Source organism: Vanessa cardui, chromosome 3, assembly GCF_905220365.1.
Source record: "Vanessa cardui chromosome 3, ilVanCard2.1, whole genome shotgun sequence".
NCBI classification, from domain to species: domain Eukaryota; kingdom Metazoa; phylum Arthropoda; class Insecta; order Lepidoptera; family Nymphalidae; genus Vanessa; species Vanessa cardui.
Window position 1 is genome coordinate 9,914,931 of NC_061125.1, and position 22,700 is coordinate 9,937,630.

The window sequence follows — 22,700 nt, forward strand, 5'->3', positions numbered from 1 at the left end:
CCACAAACACCTAGACCCAAGACAACATAGAAAACTAATGGTAAGCTACATCGACTCGGCCGGGAATCGAACCCGGGACCTCAGAGTGGCGTACCCATGAAAACCGGTGTACATACCACTCGACCATGGAGGTCGTCACAATATACGTATGTGTTATTACAATCATGTTATACACAATTCTGCTTACTATTTTCAATATTATACTTTAGTCCCCTATCTCCCATTATTCGATATTTGCGGTTTTTTCAAGTGAATATAAATTGTGGTAAAATCAAACTACACATTACTTTTGCTATTGTTACTATTTGCTAGTAATAGAAGTATATTCTTGTTCATATTTTTTTTAACATACATTAAAATGCCAGACTACGCTAACGATCCCGCAGTAAAGAATCTCCAAGAGTACCTCCGGATACGAACAGTTCATCCCAATATTAATTATGGTAAGTCATTATAAACTCTATAGATTGGGTCAAAAAAACCTCAAGCGTCTGGAAGGCAAATAAAAGACAAATGTTTGCAGATGAAAGGGGTGATTTGGTCTTTTAATCACGACGGTCAATCTTCTCAATTCCAATCAATTGATCAATTCCAGTGATCTAAGCAGTATAACCGTGTAAATGTGATCACAATCATAGGTGAACTCTATCTGCCTTGATAGTATAACTCAGTCAACTTAATTCTACGCTTACATATATACGCTATCCTTGGTGGTAGGGCTTTGTGCAAGCCCGTCTGGGTAGGTACCACCCACTCATGAGTTATTCTACCGCCAAATAACAGTACTCAGTATTGTTGTGTTCCGGTTTGAAGGGTGAGTGAGCCAGTGTAACTACAGGCACAAGGGACATAACAACATAGTTCCCAAGGTTGATGGCACATTGACGATGTAAGGAAATATTTCTTACAGCGTCATTGTCTATGGGTGATGGTGACCACTTACCATCAGGTGGCCCATCTGCTCGTCCAACAACCTATACCACAAAAAAAATTGAATTAAATATTTTTTGTCCCCAAAAACTTAATCCAGAATTTCGGAATACGCAACTTTTGTACCAAAGAGGCAGTTCCATATACAAAATGGTATGGGTTATATTGTATTGTATTTAAGGAATTTGCAATTAAATTATCTTAAACTTAAATATTTTATAAACACGTAAAAATTATAACGATTAATATATGCAAATTATTGCATAAATCATACGACAATCAGAACAATTTTTGATCGAAATTGAAGTCAATGACATTCTGGTAGCGCAATAACGTGTCACGTTACAAGCCTTGCGACGTTTGCTCCAGATCATGAGGAAATGACAATGAATGTCAGTAGTTGTTACGGAAATGCTGAATTTTGATTTGCCGATTGTTTGCATAAATAATACACAATTATTCGTCTCTAATTCACGTAAGTTTCAGGAGATTTTTCTTTCATTTTAATTTTTAAAATAGCGTCAAAAGGTAATGGAGTTAAGGAAACTAAGTAACAAAATCATGTAAGAAGTACAGTTTAACTTCTTCGTTAGTTTTAAGAAAAGGCTAAAATTTTAAGAATCCATTTTTATCTTAAATTTTATACTCCGCTATATGAAGTTTAGTTTTACAGATTGTCGAATGAATTCTAAAGTATTTAAAGATAATTAAGTAGTTTTTACAAATTTATGTAGACATAAAGTCACAACGTTTCATTAGAATCCTGAAAAAAATATTTGGTAATGGAAATGACCTCTTAAGAACTGACCCGCTTTAATCTAAGGATCATCGGTGAATACCAGGCCTTTTAGATATTTATACCTCGTAGCGGTTGCTGCAAAACCAGCGGCAAAGAAAAACCAGTCAGTTTCAGTGAAAAACGAAAGAAAGTAGAAACAAGTTTAGCTTACTTAGTTCCGTATGCCGTCCGAAATCACGTCGCACTCTACAATCACGTGAAGCAATGCACGGCAAAAAATGTTTTTTGAAAAAAGATATCGGATCGCATAGGTTATTCTATCTCTAGTAGCGTATGTAGAATAGACTCTCGTGTATTCTACGTTTGGAATCACGAATATCTTGAAGAAAACAATACTTTCTAGATTACAAGAGTACAAGAACATCGGCTTTCGATAAAATATCAGCTTATTGATGATCATACTTTACCGAACATAATGATAAATATATGACGAAGCAGCAAAAGATGGGCTTTTTTGCTGCTTCGTATCAACTAAAAATCTCGGCAAACGTAGTGTAGGACGCCCTCAGACATAGTGACAGGCAAGACGGCTGACAGAAGCGAGTAGCCGAAAAAATATCAAAGTGGCCTGCATTTGGAGAGACCTATGTCCAGCAGTAGACAAATATGGGCTTCTGATGATGAAGATGATGATGAACAACTAAGCATTTAAGCAGTTTCGTAGCAGCCTCTGAAAACGCTTTAGCTGAAGAAAATCTAAAGCAGCTTAAACAGCAAGAGTATTAAGGAACCTCGTGCTGTCATAGTTTCTGTTCAATATGTAAAAGAAATGTCGGCTCTCTAGTTAAATTTATAAAACGTGGCGTTTCGGTGTCGCGCCGGTGATTATGCAAGTTAAAACAAAAAAGGACGAAGCTCTTACAACTTGTATATTCTTCGAGTTTTCCTGTTACTGAAACTTCAATGATAGAAAGATACTGCACCAGCTGAATGTGATTGCAGGATATTTGGCTATGTTGAGAAAATTACTGTTCTAAGCTGCTATCTTAACGGGCCACTGGCAGTTAGTAGTTACTAGTCTCATGGTAGGATGATGACTGGCAAAGTTTATTTTGCTACCTGTAGTATGCATTGATCGAAGGCCCGCTTAAAACCACCACTAAAAATGCCATGGTTACTCAAAGCTTTTTGTATCGAAACTGTCAGTGCACTAAACAGTGGAAGCGAGGAATTAAACGTATGTCTAGAACACACTTTACTAAACGTACGAACACGAACAATAAATTTACCGATACAAATCAAGGATGATTATGACCTGATTGTAGAAGTTCCGAGGTACGTGATAAAGGCTTGAATATCAAATGTGCCTCAGACATTAATTATTCATTATGCCACGCGTAGTCATCGTATAACTAAAATCGCAAGAAACTTGTCCATTCGCTAATCACTGTGACGATTAGGGTTTTTGTTTCTTATTAATAAAGACCTCGTACTATACTTTTTCATCTGTATGTTTATAATAGAATGTGGTTAATTTTAATTCTATTTTTAAATTTTGTTAAGTAAATAAATAATTACAGTTGTTAAAGTAAAAAAGTAAACAGCCTGTAAATGTCCCACTGCTGGGCTAATGGCCTCCTCTTCCATTAAGGAGAGGGCTTGGAACATATTCCACAACGCTGTTCCAATGAGGGTCGGAATGCACATATGGCAGAATTTCAATGAAATTAGACACATGCATGATGCTTCCCTTCACCGCCGAGCACGAGATGAATTATAAACACAAATTAAGCACATATGTATAGTGGTGCTTGCCTGGGTTTGAATCCGAAATCATTTGTTAAAATGCACGTGTTCTAACCACTGGGCCATCTCGGCTCTCTTTGTATTATATTAGTTGTGATAATATTTAATTTGTCTATATAAGCGCTTAAAAGAAGAATATAGGGCCTTGCAGGATTGAGCGTTACTGATAAACAAGTCACGTGGTTATCTTCTGCCCCTTGTACCGTGTAATTGTAGATAGTGTCACACGTCCGTTGAACACAACATCTCATCCCTTACTGATTTATTACGCGACAGAAGGGTATCAGAGCAATCTGCATGTATCTATTACTTAAAAATCTTTCAACCTTTACAAAATATATTCTAAAAAAATTAACCGAAGATATTCTTAGTATTGTGTTACTTAATATTCTAATGTAATCAAAATATTCCTATGATGGATAAGAATAAGAATTACAGGGAGGATATTTGCATATTTATGTCTATTATTTTTTATTGTTTTAATGTTTTACAGCCATAGATTATATGCCATACCTATATGTGATGTAGGAAAAAACATTGTATGTATTTCCAATTATAATAACTGAAAAAAAAGCATCATCTCGTGTATCACACGCATTCATACATTATGTATGATAATAATATAGAATCCAGTTTTCCAGTATTGGTCCAAGATCTTATTTTGCATTGAAATTAATTAAAAAGTTAATTAAGAGACTCAATTGAGCCGCGCACACCAGGTAATATGTATTGAATTAATATAAAGCATTCATATTGAGTTAAATGCCTATGGTAAATGGATCCAATACGAAGGCAGCCCGTTCAATTCCAGCCAAAGACAGTTTCAGTAAATTCTAAACAGTAAATTAAAAAAAAACACGTCTCTAATCGGTCCATATAGCTCATAGCTGCTTGATATTTTATTTTGGTTTTTTGGTACCAGCGCCAAGAGACAAAAGATCAAAAATTTAGATCGTGTCAACGTTGTGCCCGTCATGCAAAGTAGTGATGTAGCAAAATTATGTTCAGGCTTCAGAATGTGACCTCGTGGTTTATTTTTATAACAAACATCGATACTACTATTATAAATGAAAACGTAATTCTGTCTGTTACCTATTCATTTTTAAAACAACAACAACAAACAACAACAGCCTGCAATTCTCACTGCTGGGAAAAAGGCCTCCTCTCCCTTTGAGGGGAAGGTTTGGAACATATTCCACCACGCTGTTCCAATGCGGGTTGGTGGAATACACATGTGGCAGAATTTCTACGAAATGTGTCACATGCAGGTTTCCTCACGATGTTTTCCTTCACCGCTGAGCACGAGATGAATTATAAAGACAAATTAAGCACATGAATCAGCGGTGCTTACCTGGGTTTGAACCCGCAATCATCGGTTAAGATGCACGCGTTCTAACCACAGGGCCATCTCGACTCTGATTTTTAAAACGCTAAACTGATTATGATGAAATTTGGTGTGGTGAAGGTTTGTATCCCAGGGCAAGGTATATACTACTTCTTAATATCGGAGGAGATAAAAATGGTAGTCACGATTTGTGTATTAAAGTCGCAGGTTGAGCATATCAGTTATGAATTACAAACTCATAACCTGCTGCTTTTTCGTCGTCATTGATTACCTACTGGCATATACAAAATATATCGTATAATTTATGTCATCTAGCACATTCTTATGTTTATTAACTTTGCTTTGCCAGATACCTTGAACTTGGTTGGTAGGCTTTAGTTTAGAGTGAGTAGTTTCATAAATTATCCAGGGTTTGTGATGGCCAAGTACGGTATTTTTATAGTTTCCAAGAAGAAGATTGAATGACATCGCAAAAGTTAATCATGATTTGATTTAAACATTTAAAAAACACAATTAACATGTGGTCATCCCTTCAGTAACCACTTTCAGTTTCTTCTTATGAAGGATAAGTTTCGTAATTTGTGAAAATGTTCATAAATACATTATTATAGGAACATACATAGATCTGATGTTTTTTTTTATCTTGTATTGTGTGTCAATCGCGTAAAAAAACTGAACATTTACATTATTGGCTATATTAGCAATCAAAGCGAAATCGTCCGTCGATAATTATAGACTAATAATTATTTCAACTAAGATTTTTTTCACTTTCTATTTATCTAATTAATAGTGAATGAGGCGATTAGCCGCTATTAAATGCATATGAAAAGGGTATAGTCAGTAAATAATCTTGTACAGATTATATTTAAGTAGACATAGTTTAAAAGAGCCGAGGTGGCCCAGTGTTTAGAACGCGTGCATCTTAACCGATGATTGCGGGTTCATCGCATGCACCGCTTAATATTCATGTGCTTAATTTGTGTTTATAATTCATCTCGTGCTCGACGTTGAAGGAAAACATAATGAGGAAACGTGTATGCGTCTAATTGCATTAAAATTCTACCACATATGTATTCTATCAAACCGCATTGGAACACCATGTTGTTCCAAACTTTCTTCTCAAAGGGAGAAGATGCCTTAGAACAGCGGTGAGAATTTTACAGACTGTTATTGTTTAATTGATACACTTTGCTAATAGATGAGTGCATCGCCTATCTTAAACGTCAAGCGACGAGTTTGAACCTTCCTGCCACTGTCTACGAAGTTATACCAAAGAAACCAATACTCGTAATGACCTGGGAAGGCTTGGAACCTAACCTGCCGAGCATCCTTCTCAACTCACACATGGATGTTGTTCCGGTTTTCGAGGTATGTTCATAAATTTTTTTAACTTAAATAATATACTAGTTTTTGCCTGCGGCTTCGTTCTCGTTTTCGGGGTTGGTTGTCACGTATTCGGCAAGAAACAGCCTATGTCCCTCCCTGGAATTAAAGTTTGCTTCATAACAAATTTTATCAAATTCAGTTTCTTGGTTTAGTAGTAAAAGAGGGACAGAGTTACTTTCACATTTATAAGTAATATTAGTAAAGATTTTTTAATCAAATTGTTAGTTATAGGCTTTTACAAAAATCCAGATCCCATTATTGTACGGCACAAATTTTTAATTTTCGTAAATTACCGTTATATTTCAAAGAAAATAAACATTATCAGCATAATTGTATCGTCAATTCTACCTGCTACCACACTTGTATAACACCGAAGCTGCGTGGAGTTATTTTTATCTCAACGGTTGGAGGATGGCTACATGATGGTAACTGGTCAAATATGAATCTTCACACAACCCATGCACTACCAAACTTTGGTACTAAGATGTTATGTCATTTGTTCCTCTAGTTATTTTGGCTCACTTACCCATTAAACCGAAATATAAAGATACTACATATCAAGCGGTAGAATATATGAGTCTGTGTGCTACCCTCCTATATCGGTTTGCACAAAGAGTAAAAAGCCCCAATACCACCAAGTATAAATAATATAAATTATCTTTAAGCACAAAATAAATGAAGAGTTTTCTCAGCTGTGATAGATTTAAAGGAACTGAATTTACTTATGATTTTTAAAACATATTTATTTTTGCTTCTTCTCATTACGAATCAAAGATTCCCTTGTAGATAAACTTCAAGTCATTGTGTAAATTATATGACCGAATAATAATTAGTAAGTCATTGAACCGTCTTTTACATTCCAGTATTTTCTAGCAAAAAAACACATAAAATATTATTCATATAAATTAAAATTACTCCGTCATGTATCCTGCTGTGCATCAGTCGTTTTGAAACAGTTTGATCAAACGTGAGATTATAACAAAAATAAAAATTTACATTTATTGAAACAAAAAGCAAGTTATGTTTTTCCCGATATTTTTTCTCTTCATTATTTCTGCCCTATGTTTAAAATACTTAACTTAAGTGACAACCTGTAATTTTTATATATGTTTTAACAACAACAGCCTGTAAATTCCCACTGCTGGGCTAAAGGCCTCCTCTCCCTTTGAGGAGAAGGTTTTGGAACATATTCCACCACGCTGTTACAAAGGAGGGTTGGTGGAATACACATGTGGCAGAATTTCTATAAAATTTGTCACATACAGGTTTCCTCACGATGTTTTCCTTCACCGCTGAGCACGAGATGAATTATAAAGACAAATTAAGCACATGAAATAGCGGTGCTTGCCTGGGTTTGAATTGAAGATGCACGCGTTCTAACCACTGGGCCATCTCGACTCTCTATGACTCTATATGTTTTAATATGAACTTAATAAATGTGTTATAAATTTATAACCAGAAAAGTTGGACATATCCGCCATTTGAGGCCCGTCTGGTTGATGACGTAATTTACGCGCGAGGCGTCCAAGACATGAAGTCTGTCGGAATTCAATACATTGAAGCCATAAGACGTCTCAAAAGCAACGGTATCAAGTTGAAGAGAACTGTTCATCTAAGTTTTGTTCCCGGTAAGCAACTTACAATAACTTTTCTTATTTACTATTCACCGCTTAATCATTTTTTTCTTTATTAATATTCATAAAACTATTTGGCCTGTACTAGAAGAAAAAGTGTGTGTAAGTTGTTTTAAGTCATATGTTGACTAACCAGTGGGCTTGATGATAAGTGGTCACCACCACCCAATGGCGCTATAAGAAATATTAACCATTGGTTACATCGCCAATGCGCCACCAAAATGCTGGCAAAGAGTACCTACTCAGGTCCTTATATGTTCTTGTCGGTAGAATCTACTTTCCAAATTTTACATTTAATTCAACATTTTAACATGACGATTCAAAATGATTTTATGAAAGTGTCATGAATATATAATGTTAAATAACCATTTCAAGATAATTATGTAAAAAATTTTTGAATATAAATTGTTTTTATTCATCATTATTTTATTTTAATAATTAATAAATCTTATCTCATCAAAAGAATCAAAATAATTAGTTTCATAGTAAAAGTAAACGTCAAAATAAACGTGAATAAATGGAAAACATATTATTCTTATATTTTTATCGCTCACTTTAACTTTGTGCAAAACTATTAGTATTGGAAATGTTGATTCTACTGAGAAGTTGGCAAAGCTCGGTAGTCAGTTCCCTCTTAAACAACTTCTACTCCGCACTTAGCTTTGAATTTAAATTATTTTACAAAAAATATTTTTTTAATTCTTGCATTTTTTAAGTTAAATTTACACTTTTAAGTTATACAAGCGATTTATATTGTTTGTTAGTTGTTAATGATTCGTTATTCTCTGTAGACGAAGAAGTCGGCGGTGCGGAGGGGTTGGGGGCATTTGTGAAAACGGAACACTTTAAAAAGTTGAACGTTGGCTTCGCGCTCGACGAAGGTCTGACCAGTCCTGAAGACTACTTCGTGGTTTACAACGGGGAAAGAAGCATTTGGCGTGAGTTTTAACAACACATCCCCTCATACTCAAAGTTATTATTCATTCAAATGCCCCTTTAAAGTTGAAGCCATTACATCTTGGAATATTGAAATGCTTCTAATGATTACGAGATAAGTTGAACTACGCTTGGACTGCATAGTGAGTATATATCCGTATACATTTATTTTGAGTATTATACAAATATACTTTACATTTAAACTATTGACCCATTCCCACTTCAGGTATATTTCTCGTTAGGTTTGGTAAACGTTAAGTAAGTAAGTATACGAAAAGAGTTCGGCTATTTTATACTTTACAAAATATATGCACATATCTTCGTCATTTACCACCCGTAATAAAAACCGTATAAAATCGGATGAGTGTTTGAAGAGGTAAGCAATAATATAACAGACACAGACTATAATCGAAACAAAAGGATATCCGAAATAAAAATGTATTCTAAACCTTAAAATAAACTGGTATAAACAGTTTTATATAATGATATAAAATGATTATAACATTATATTTGCCTAGTCTTTAACGTAAAGAGAGTAGGTACCTAATACCAAATAATAGGCAAATATAAAGTCAAATTTAAATTTATATTTTCTTATAAATTTATTAGTTAGTCATAAAAACTATCCAAAACAATCGAAATGATTTTGTTTCCGTAGCCGTATCTGAATCCGGTAAAATTTTATTGACATATCCGTATCAATATCCAGCTCTGAAATTACATAACCATAACATGCCTAACGTAAGCCCTGACTGAATAAATGTAAGTATAGGCAAGAGACATGAAATAACAAGCCTTATAAAAATGTTTTTGTTTTACAATTATCCGGTTATATTTAAATTTTATTTATTAAAAATTAAATGTTAAATAAACATTCATATTTAAATGATGTGATATGCTATGAGATATGTTTGGTGAGACTACCAGAAAAAAGTGTAAAATTTGCCAAGATAATTAGGGTTCCGTAGTCTACTAGGACTACCCTTATAGTTTCGTCATGTCTGTCCGTCTGTCTGTCCTGACTCGTTCTCCACCGTTTCTGACCGATTGCCACGAAAATTAGCGGGGAGATGTATACTGATAATCCAAAAATTGTTTTTTTAAATGTATTTTTATTTATTTTGATGTGACATTGTATCTACTGCTGGTTGTCATACTGAAAATAAATTATAAAACACTTAAACTTTAACACAAATTCATATTTGTTCAGAACTCTTTGCAATTAACGATAAAAGTTAATTAGACACGTTCAAAAATAAAGTTGCCCGGTTTTTAGCGCGTTAACATTGTATGGCGGCTTCTGATTTACATATCTGATCTTGCCAGCGCCAATGAGTAAAACTGACTATTCATAAATGTATTCCAATTAAATGTATTAACAAATGGTAGCGTAATGGTTTGAAATTAAGTTGATAACAAATTTCAATGACTTTGTAATATCATTTTTTGCTAGCTTACATACACAGTATATATAAATACATGTATAACATGTATAGGTACTAGGTACATTATAAGCAACCTGAAGGTAAGGTTTAAGAAATCCATTAGCATGATATTAATTTATAATCTTGACTCAATCACAAAGAACATTTTACCGTTAAAGAAAACCTTTCAATACTTTTCAAAGAAAATATCTATCGGCAAAGCTTTAATGCATTATAAAAGTTTTCGCTACTATAATTACACGAAATATTATGTTTTTAAGGAAGTAGCCCAAGGAAAGGTTAGTTAATATCGAGTCAGCAAATATAGACAAAATTAAAACGTAAAGTAAGAATTCCGTAATGATATATATGTACATAGTGTTCACGAAAACCAGTAACAATTTTGTCTTCTGTCAAATTAATTAATACTTGAAGTAGTGGACGACTTGAACCATAACTATTCTCAGAAGAGACTGGTCAATTGTTCGGAACATGTCATAGAACCCAAGAGTGTGTGCAAATACGTAATCCGTTAGGAGGCTTATTCAACAGATCGAGTTCAGGCGCAGGTCCAACGATTTAAGGTGCTTTCGGGGCAGGGAAGTGTATGTTTAACATAGACTTTTTAGATTCCGAGCTGCTTCTAAATTTCTTGGTGAAATTCCAATAATAATATAATGGGGCTTAAAAACAAGGCTTAGGGATTTCTAGCTTTCTATACCTTATTTTTTTTTGTATACCTTAAAGTCCTAATCCATTAATATCTTATATATTGTCTGTCTGTTCCTTCAAATATGTACAAAGCTCTGTGTATTGCGCCCCAAACCGTTTCCAAATTATACGCTTGTCAAAATATATGTAAAAAATAAGTGCGGTTTCCACAAAATGATAATTTTTTCAAATGTGTTTATTTTTTTCTCCAGATTTGAGAGTAATATGTCCGGGTAAATCCGGTCATGGCTCCCTTTTGCTTCCGGACAACTGCGGCGAAAAGGTCAGGTTATTTTATTAGTATATTTAAGACTATTACGTTTGGTGAAGTTATTTTTAACGGTATTGTACGCATGTGCTGGTACTATTGTACGAAAAAACAAGAATTCTCTATCCATAATCAAATTTACGTAGGTGGCTTACTTTTAGTTAAGTTCAGTTTAATGGAACATTTATCTAAACAATCTTATAAAGAACTAGATGTGGCTTTACCCAAATAAATTTATAAAGCAAAAACTTCCTACCCCCGTTTTTCCCATTTAGGAAAGACGTTTAAAAAAATCCTTTCTTAGTGGATGTCTTATACCTATCAGGAACTTAATTGCCCAAATTTCAAGTTTGTATTCATATAAATATATATTGTATCTGTTTGTTTTGCTTTAGTAAAAGGACAGTATAGTAACAATATTAAACAACAAATTAGTTTGTTCGTTTCCTGTTACACGATTCAGAACATAGTTTATAAAGAAATTGCATCTCAAACTCTAATACGCATAATATTCACATTATTCTAGCAGATAAACACTCTTTGGATTGGGATTATTTCTACAATTAAAATATTACTATAATTTCCCTGACAAGTGAATCCTACTACTTAACGTGGTTTTCGTCGCTCAACAAGATTGTGGCCAATGTCCAAAAGTTCATTTGTTACAGTAAAATCAAAATTATTATAAAATTACAATTTTATAACCTAGAAGTTTATCTTCTATCTCTCTCGAAGTACTAAAACATAAAATGCGTCAGCGAATAATATTATCACTAAGAATATTGTTTGCAAATTATAAATCGATTTAATTAAACGACTGGCAATGTTCCAAGCGCCGTTTGTCCCGCGAGATAAGTTTGTGTAACATTGGACTACTTTATACGCTATTGTTATGTTTAATCAAGTGACAAATAGTACATCGGAGCGAGTTCATTCAGGATTGTTATTGATTTCATTTGCATTATAGCGATAATAAATTTCTGCTGTCACCTGGAAATCACTCTAATTTTCTTCCAGAATTTTATTCTTTCCATATAAGAATTTGGGCTAGCCCACCTGTTAGAAACACCCACCCATCATATATTCTGTCACCAAGCAGCAACTTTTAGTATTGATGTGTTCCGGTTTGAAGGGTCAGTGAGCCAGTGTAACTTAGAGATATATGCCCCGACAAGATCGCACAAATCCTTACAATAAATTATCTGTATTGATTATTTTAATTAAATTTCTTTCTATTATTTAACCCTGGACGAAATAGTTAGCAGATTAAGTTACCTCGTCTCTGTAACGTGTAATCGTGTGGCAAATCGCGTTAAAGGTAAAAAGACAATTTGGAAACGAACTCTATTTAAACAACTCGGTCTAGTGGGAAATTTCAACAGAGCAGAGTTTTATATTTTTCTACAAATGTTGATTTTTTGAATGTAACATTTCAGCATTAATATACACATAAGTGTGTATTTTAAAATAGCGAATTATTATTTTATATTATTTCGCATTTATATTATATACATTTACCAGGAATGTAAGAAAAGCTTAAATTTTAAACGCCTGTTTGAAAATTAGCAAGATGGCAGAGAGAAAATGTTACGTCATATAACATTTGATCTAGAAGTTATTGTATAAGTATTTAACGAGACAGTTCTCCTTCATCATCCTTTTTTATTTTACACTAATATATTTATAAAATATTTTATTTATAATTATTAATTTTGTTTATTTTAGATGCGATACATAATCGACAAGTTTATGGACCTCCGTCAAGAATCTAAGAAGAAACTGGAAAGTAACCCCGAACTGACTATTGGCGATGTCACTTCTGTAAATTTGACGATGATAAATGTAAGTGATACGAATTAATTACTAATTCATTCAAATTTATAATTTTTTATTTCTTATTCAATTAATATATATTTTATATAAAATTATATTTAAGACATCTTTATACTAAATTTAAGTCATGGCGAAAAATTACGAATTCACTTGAAATTGAACCCACTTAAAAACAAAACTTACTTTACGCAGTTTCTTTTTTTATTGACGACATGTGTCAAACACTACATTCAGGTTAACTTTGAACTTGGAAGTGTTGGATCGTTTTTTTTTTTTAAGTATTCAGTGCCAGGCACTAGGGCATTTCAAATGAAACATTGTATTATTAACTTTAATTTCGTAATTATAATGACTTTTGAAACTAAAAAGTATTAAAAAACACATGAATACCTTTTTTATTTCTCCAGGGTGGTATTCAGAATAATGTGATTCCAGAAAAAATGACAGCAAGTTTCGACATCCGTTTGGCTTTGTCCGTTAATTTGGTCGACTTCGAAAATATGGTAAGAAACGCATAATGAACCAGTAATATACAATACATTGTAAGAGTGTTAAGTCTGATAAGTACCAGAGATTTTTCTTATAACGTTAATATCTCGCGTTCTGCAAAGTTTCGACTTTTTCTAGCGGAATGAGTCTACTGCTGGGAAAATAAGTATTTATGCATTAAAAATAATTTACTTCAATTTTAATACAGACACATTTAACTTGTTGGTAGGGATCTGTGCAAGCCCGTTTGGGTAGGTAGTATCAAAACTGTCTACTGCCAATTTCTTTTCCAATGCTGGTGGCGCTTCGGCGATGTGATATTTCTTACAGCACAATTGTATGGGCGGTGGTCTACTTATCATTAAGTGTCCTCATCCGTCAATCTATACAATAAAAAAAGGTTTTCTTGTAGTTAAATAAATGGATATTTTTTCAAATGCAACTGAACCATAGAAAGTATTCCGGTTTTGCGGTAGAATAACTGTTATTTACTGGTCGCAGATAAAACAATGGTGCAAGGAAGCTGGCAAGGATGTGACTTATGAGTTTGAACAGAAAGATAACTATGTTCCACCCACACGTGTGGACGAAACTAACGCGTTCTGGGTCGCATTTAAGGCTGCTATTGATCAACTGTGAGTAGATATTTACCTCATCATTTTGTTTGTTTATATTTTATTCCAATCACACATACGTATCTTTATTTATTATTATATTTACCTATTTTTTATATATTATTTTCATCGAAAGTAACCTATAGATAAGCATCTAAGGATATACAAATGCCTACGACCCAATCGAGGAGAAGATTTGAAGCTAGATTTTCAGTCAATATTCATCGCTAAGCAATATAATAAATTATAAACACAAATTAAGCACATAAATGCCCAGTATCGCTTGCCCGAATTTGAAACCAAAATTTTCGATCTATTTACATAAAACGTTTATTTCAATTAATTCAATTGTATTATTAATTCCTTTGTCATTTCAGCGAATATTTTAATATCTTCGCCTATTATAAGCCTCACTGAAGGTATTAAATGACAAACAAAACCCAACTCGTACCTATAAATTATGTTCTTGACGTTTACATAATATAAATACCTAAAATATTAGCACAAAACTAAGCAGAACTTATTCAGAAGATAAGATGGTTCGAACAAAGGATTTAATGAAACTATATTATTCATGTTATCGTAGATTCGGTCAATACAGCAATAGACTTTGAACGGTTTCATGTCTATCATCCTTAACTTTATAGAGTTCAAAGAAACATTGGATTTTTCGCTTACCAAAATGGGCAGTAACGTTTACAAAGATACATAAATCATAAATATATCCTGGATATTAAGGTCTTCCTATATAAAAGTATTTATAAAAATATTTAGATTTTTAAATCCAATTTAATGCAACATGAAATATTACCTTTGATGAAATTTTACCTTTCGTTAAAACACCTTTGACACTTGGTTTTAATTAAACGTAACACATTTTACGTTCCACTTTATTTAGTCTAAAAGTCAGGATATATTTGTCTTGTATTGCCGACGCTTTTATTTTTATTTATTCTCGAAGGAAAGCAATGTATGTTGACAGACGACGTCTGTTATACTAGACAAAGCAGATATGCGTAATATAGGTAAACAAGTAAAATACAAAAAATAGTATAAATGTAAAGGTACCTTTCACATTCAAATCGCTGAACCGATTTAGATGACTATTTTATAGAGATCGTTTGAGTTCCGGAAAAGTAAATAGGCTTATAGTTCGTTTTTTTATTTCATCAAGTTTCAGAAGGCAAAATTATAAGTAAACTTTTGAAACTTTCTCAGGGGTAAAGCCTCGGGTTAAGTAATAAATAAACAACACAATCACGATACATTAACACCGCCTTTTTATTAAATAATAACAGCATAGCACCTAAAGTTTTCTAGTTCCTTTGATCTTTAAGTAATTTGGGTCCAGCGTCGAGCGCGTTCTATTACATTAATTATCAACTAATGCAATCTGCGTTATTTAAGCTAATGAGTTTGCACGTTGCCCTAAACAATATTTTAGTATACCCTTAATAGCGAGAATATATCTTTTTTGTTATTTCAAGCAAGCAGCAATATTACACACTGTATATCATAAAACGATGTATTATGGTGACCCAAATATAATAACAGTAGGTTTTAGTGTATTTTTTGGATGTATGTTGGAATTAGTGGATAATTAGACTTATAGACATTTTTAACTTTGCCGTTTAGTAAATTCAAATCGTTTGTAAAAAATACATCGGTAGAAAAAGCATATTAATCGATACAAGATTTTATAGATGATAAAAAAGTGTGGAGCTAATATCTGTTGACTTCCACGCAGGATATATTAATTTAAATAATTATATTTAACTAACATGACTTTGTATTTTTAATTGTTAAAAAAGAGTAACTACTGGGTTTCTTGCCGGTTCTTCTCGGTAGAATCTACTTTCCGAACGGGTGGTAGCTTCACTTGCTTGTAAAATGACGATTTAAAAGTGCTTGTAAGAGCCTACTTGAATAAAGTTTATTTTGATTTGATTTGATAAGTCTTATAACGACGACCAAGTCCTATACAACTAGAAACGGGCGGTAAATTTCTCGCAGCTGGGTAAGAAATTGTACTCCTTAAGAAGAAGTTGAGACCGTATTGCACTAAGCTGCGGCTAAGGAGCTCGCGACTCGACTGCGAGTTAATGGATATGTACTTGAGGCAGAATTTTATCCGACACATGAAACTTTCCTCACGACGTTTTAATTCACCGCCGTGTACCACGTCAACTATAAATAATGTATATACTTTATTGTTCCAAAATATTTTTACGAATAATTCTAGCAATAAGAGTACAAAGTGACAAACTTTATTTATTGTCGTTTACTTATTTTACAGATTTGTTATAAACTATCCATATAAATCTTTTTTTTATATATATTACTAGAGGCCCAAAACTTTGTCCACCCGTGCGAAGCCGGAAGGCTTTAAATAGTATATTTTTTATTACTTTTTTCCAACATGTTTAACAATTGCCGTTTTATTTCAACTTATTTACGCACAAACCTTATAAATTATATAATTAAACCTTCCTTATGAATCCCATAGTCAATCAGAAAACCGCATGAAAATCCGTTATATAGTTTGGGAGTTTATCGCGAACATACAGACAGACAGACGCGGTCGAAGGACTTTGTTTTTATAATGTACATATTATGTGATAGTGATTAGTTGTTTATTATATTCGAGCAAACGTTTTCAGCAACATTCCGCTCAAAGTCCGCACGTTCCCGGGCGGCACGGACTCCCGCTACGTGCGCGCGCAGGGCGTGCCCGCGCTCGGCGTGTCGCCGCTGCGCCGCGCGCGCCCCGCGCTGCACGAGCACAACGAAAGCCTGCCCGCCGCCGCCTTCGTAGAGGGCATCGCCGTCTACGAGGCCGTCGTGCCTGCTATCGCTAACGCTTAACTTTCATACTGAATCACTTTTAACGCAAATCCACAGTCATATTCACGTACAGTCAATGATATTCTAATAAACAGATATGTTATATCCGTACTAAACAACTGAAAAAAATATTCCGCGCCGGGGTCCGTTTATTTTAGTTTATTTTTACATTTCGTTAAAAGTAAAAATGATAGCTTGATAAAAACACTAAGTAAAAGGGATAACTAGATGTTTTAATTAAGCAAAACGTATTACTACGTAATTATGATGTATTATTACGTATTACTACGTAAAACGACTAAAGGCAGACGTCCCAATTAGGACGTTTTCTAGTCTTCACTTTTTGCGCGTTAATAACATATCTGTTTACTACAACATCATTGCGTACAGTAAAGTTAATAATAGAATCATATTACAATAATAATTTTGGTTTATATACTTTCATCGATTTTTGTATTTCTACTTTAAAACAGGTAAAGAATGATTCGTCGGTAATGAAACGACCTTTTAGTTTACATTTTCCATGGATAAATCATGCATTCAGGAAACGACTTGCGACTCTTTCGATGAAACGTAATGATATCACTGCTTCGAATCCACTAAAAAGACCCATAAAAGTCTCCTTTTTCACGATTTCATTGCATATTGTATTTCGATTAAATACTTGATAGTGCAATAAATCAATTTATATTTATTGTATAGGAAATTAAACGATGTCCACCATTTTTGTGATTTTTATAGTGAGTGATATGTCTTATACGTAAATGATTTTTTTAATAAAATTGAAAATTATTAATCACCATGATTATTTTTATTATAGAAGCGTACCTAGCGCCAGGAGGATTTATTAATTTAGAGTCCTACGAATATTATTCAATATTTGGTAATCCATATAAGAATTAACTATAAGCATTCTTAATACGTGCAAAACAAAGAAGTATAGAGTTTTAGACCATAAATAGTCGAAAAAACATGTTTCACCGTTTATTTTTTTGTTCGAATGATTCTAGAAATTTTAAGTTATTTGCCAGATTTATTTATGATGTTCATGTATAAGGGTATATACATCGGACTTTCAGTCGTATGTATTGAAAACATATTTGTATATACCTACCATTATTTCATTAATAAAATATACATATAATGCACTTTTTGTTTCATTTAATATTTGTTTTCCAACCCAGATACTATTTAACGTAGTTTATTTTAACTTCAGTGTGTATACATCCTCTAAATAAAGTCAACCAATTGGAAAAGACCTCTTCATTTTTATATTCATTATAGGCCTAAAAAAATGTTTATCTACTACACCAAATAGTAGATTTTAAATAATTTTTCTTGGTGGTAGGGCTTTGTAGGTGCCACCTACCGTCGTCAAGCAGCAATACTCAGTATGGTTGTGATCTAGTTTGAAGGGTCAGTAAAGCAGTGTAACATGAGGCACAAGGGGCATATACCTTCATACCTAATGTTGGTGACGCAATAGCGATATAAGGCAAGGTTATACTGACCAAAGCTGAACTGCAGCCTGAATAGTTACCTGAAATAAGTAGAATATTGATAAATATTACTAATAATGATGCATTCGCTTAATAAGCGTATTAGTTATAAAGCGTAGCAGTGTTTAATTTGACAATCAATGAGTAAATGTACTGTGTAAATGTTCAATAGGATTTTGATTTGACTTGGAATAATACAAGCTCAAAAAATATACACTCTTGAGGTTTCAATACAAATAAAATCGCGAACACATCTTATATTCAAAACCTGTAAATAAAAGAATCCTAGAAGGATACTTGACCTTAAAATAACATCTTAATACTCTGAAGTACTTACACCAAAAAAAATATAATGAAAAATATACGACTAAACAATGAACAGCTCTTTGCGAAGGAACACTCACATCGGACAAATAAAAACTACGAGTGCGCTCTCGGCACCACTCGGCTCACTTCGTAACAACGTCCCGTGAATACATTCTAAATTGCGATACGCCAATCTACGTTGCTTTGGTAAAACCACATCTGATATATCCGATCGAGAATTGGGGAAGCTAAAACGAAATTAGGTAACCTTCAATTTGTACAAAGCGAATTAGTATAAATGATTCTAGTTACTCACATTTTAATCTTTGATTATTGTGTCAAAGATGATAACGAGTCGGAAAATATTGTGGCAACTCTTGGCCACTAAATACACACCCACTAGTTTTGTAAAATGTTACCAAGCGTGTGTGCGAGTGTCAGGCGTATATAGCCTATCACTCACACTTAGACAATAAAGTAGGTGAATTTTTTTAGATATTTTGTAGTTTGACTATCTAGATATATAAATAACATAACTTCCACGTCTAATACATTAAGCAATTATATAATTATAATGATTGTAATTTATCCGAAAAGCTCCGAACAAAAAATTGTATGGATTTTTTAATACAATTTTTTAACACGTATTATCCAAAATAATCAGAATTCTAAGACCAATAAAGGTAAGTCAGTCCGTCATTCAGAAGCTCATTTATAAGAGCAAAATTTAATAATAAACTACCCTCAAATGTAGTAAACGTCAGGTCAGCCACTTTTTTTGCACTATATCTAAGTTACCTTTAAGTAAACGTTTTAGTAACTATGTATTTAAATACCTAAATAAATTTATGCATAGAACCGTCTTTCTCCCAACACGATAAAATGTTTACACATATGTATGTATAAACAGGAACATTCAATTGGAAATTATGTTATTCGTTTTATTAAAGAATAAAAATACAATCTGTTTTTTAAAATTATTAGAGAAAATAGATTTCAAGACTCACTAGAAAATCTATATTAACAGGTTTAACGATTGTGTATTTAATTTTCAAGCAAACCGTTGTGGGTTCCATGGTGTAATGGTTAGCACTCTGGACTCTGAATCCAGCGATCCGAGTTCAAATCTCGGTGGAACCTAACGTTTTGTTAATTGAAAAAAAAAATATATTTATTAATTAAATATTGTTATATATATTTAATAACATTTTTTTTTTAATTTTTAATCTAAATGTAATGTTAGTTAGAAAGTATGTTTGAATACATAAAATTAACCTTTATAATTAAAGATACATTTCATGTCAAGAATGTGATTCACAGTGGAAGCAAGAAAGACTACGTAATGCAAAACGTGCCTCCTTGAACTTTGAACACGATCCAGCTATTGTTAGTACACTTGCTGTATAAAATCACGTATCTAAGTGTATCATATAAATCAATTCAAATAAATAAAATTGGATATTAAATACTCAAGATTAATTTCAAGTTTAGTACTTTGGAATTATCATATATACCCTCATATCTGGTGTTAAGGTTTTAAACTAGCTCATCTGGGTAGATCCACTCATGATATATTCCAGCCCCAAATAACACTACCCAGTATGTGTTCCGCTTTGAAACGTGATTGAACCAAGTGTAACGATAAAGAACGGTAAAGTGATACAATGTCTTAGTTCCTATGGGTGGTGGTGCATTGTGCATTGTGTAAGGAACGGTTAATATTTCTTACAGCGCCATTATCTACGTGTGATGAAGACCACTTACCATCAAGTGGCCTATTTGTTCGAGAATACATCAAACAAATAACATGAATTGACGTAAATGTATTATAATCTATTAACAAATCATAAGTATTTAATTTTTAATTGACAACGTCAATAAGATGTCCTATCTACTCGCCCACCAACGTAATATAAAAAATGAAATAACAAGGAAATATTTTGCTAGTGTGGCATTAATACGTAAGTACTCTATTTATTTATAATCAGAAATATTCTTACACGTAACATGATATTATATAAGAATAAAAAACATAACCGTAACAGCAAAGATACATACATAGATAGTGTTAGTAATGTGTATTAATGTGCACACAGTACTCTGTCGTATAATACTAATGACGTAGGGGATACATCATCAGGCAAATAGCAATATTGTTCACCTGTGTTCCTGAAATAAAAAATAAGACCCGCGGGAGAAATAACGAAGTTTCGGTAATGTATCCGGAATTTGAGTTTGCGCGGGTTATCAATATTTTACGGCATTGCGGAGTTATTCGGCTGTTGTACGATTCTTTTTAAATCACGAGGAAAACGTTGCCCGCAATGCCTGGAAATATTTAGAACGTGCTGTGCCGGCAAATTGTCTAGTTAAGTAGTTGCACAAGACTTCAAATACAATGATATAATGTTGGACTTTTGCTTTACACCATTTTTAATTTTACAACAACTAATAATTACATCAAAATCATCACATGAAGCCAATTCTTAATTCTTAGTAAAATTTAATAAAATACTATAGCCTGTGTCATAAATAATCACAAACAACCATATGAGTAATCAACATAGATAAATCTTAACTGAAATGTGAATTCAAATTCGGTTCCCCAGATCTGAACCATTTAGTTTTATGGGGTTCATTTCTGTTTGTAATCATCTTATTTCACGGATGTTTTCATCAACCCATTCTAAAATTAAAACTATTTGCCTGCATGTGAATTTTACAGACTGTTACTTTACTTTTCATGTACATTCTTAAATGTCAAAGTTAAAATATGAAAGTATTCGACTATTCGACATTTAAATAATTATATTTGCATTTAAATATATTTATATAATTAGTCGCTACGAAGCGGGGCAGTAACCATAAACGTCAACCAGAATTGCCAGCTGCTAGACACAGACATGTATATTTGTATAATCCAAATTTAACGCTCGCATAGATAGCTTATCATAATATTACTTGAGGGAAAAAATTTCTAGCTTCATATCATAAAAAAATCAAAAAAAAACACTGCAAAAATAAATAAGTACATATACTAAAAAAATATTTTTCCAATTATGTCAAATAATAATTTAAAAAATAATTTTGTATTAAATATTTATTGCATGTGATTTTCTATATTTATTATTTTATACTGCTGATTTATAATCATGCCAAATGTTATAAACATGCCAGTTATATTTATGATATAGCACTACATAACCGACGGGTCGGCATTAGAAATTCGCATCCCGAATTTGTTGATAGTAGGGGTTGTTTCTTAAAGGGTTTGTTCCCCTCTCTCGAAATTTACCACTCCCAACCCGCGGAAACCCATAGTTTTTTTTTAATGTGCGTTTAAAGTTACGTGTAACGGATCGATATTTTACATTATAATTAACATTAAATCATTATTTTTATGTTTGTTATCTTTTTTCTGTATTATATTTTAACAAATACTATATTAATTTATAGTAAAAATAAAAGTGTAAAAATTTAATTTAATTTTGTAGTGTAGTGATTCTTTTGTAAAGAAAATAATAATCACCCAGAAGATTTTACGAACATGATAATAGAATACAATATAACATAAAATATAAAAAAGATCCATTTATCGCATTATTAAATGTAGTCAAGTATATATACAGATAAATGGTTTTTATAAATTTCTAAAATATACCTATTGTTTTTTCTATTTTTCACCCAAGATTAACAGCTGTGAGGGGTTACAGGAGTGGCGAAGCCATTCCGGCAACAAAAATAGTAGATAGTTATAGTAGTTAAGGATAGGTTAGGTTAGGTTAGATTTTATGACCAAACGCTGCGCAAGCCGAGCGAGCGAAGCGAGCGTGCCGCGGCAGCGGCCGGCGCAGCGCCAGAAATCACATTAAATACCAATAATTGGAATTTTATATCTCTCCCCTTCCAAAATTTAACTAATAGTACGATCTTGAA

The 22,700-nt window shown here is 32.9% G+C and overlaps 2 protein-coding genes and 1 non-coding gene across 3 annotated transcripts in view; 2 read left to right on the forward strand and 1 right to left on the reverse strand.

Moving 5' to 3' along the window:
* Positions 1-22,700, reverse strand: part of LOC124543705 — a 112,546-nt gene that overhangs the window by 56,667 nt on the left and 33,179 nt on the right. The window lies entirely within an intron of this gene.
* Positions 305-18,105, forward strand: LOC124543706 (aminoacylase-1-like). The gene is made up of 9 exons (XM_047121978.1): positions 305-443; positions 6,019-6,188; positions 7,666-7,834; positions 8,632-8,778; positions 11,124-11,194; positions 12,905-13,021; positions 13,420-13,515; positions 14,003-14,136; positions 16,776-18,105. The coding sequence occupies exons 1-9, from the start codon at positions 359-361 to the stop codon at positions 16,978-16,980; spliced, it is 1,194 nt and encodes a 397-aa protein (XP_046977934.1). The 5' UTR covers positions 305-358; the 3' UTR covers positions 16,981-18,105.
* Positions 19,833-19,904, forward strand: Trnaq-cug. The gene has a single exon. It is a non-coding gene; the product is annotated as a tRNA-Gln (tRNA).

Excerpts from the sequence above, each read along its gene's own strand:
- LOC124543706 (XM_047121978.1), top strand. The coding sequence starts at position 359 with ATGCCAGACTACGCTAACGATCCCGCAGTAAAGAATCTCCAAGAGTAC. Across the intron at positions 444-6,018 it reads TCATCCCAATATTAATTATG|ATGAGTGCATCGCCTATCTT; the intron begins GTAAGTCATTAT and ends CTTTGCTAATAG. Across the intron at positions 8,779-11,123 it reads CGGGGAAAGAAGCATTTGGC|ATTTGAGAGTAATATGTCCG; the intron begins GTGAGTTTTAAC and ends TTTTTTCTCCAG.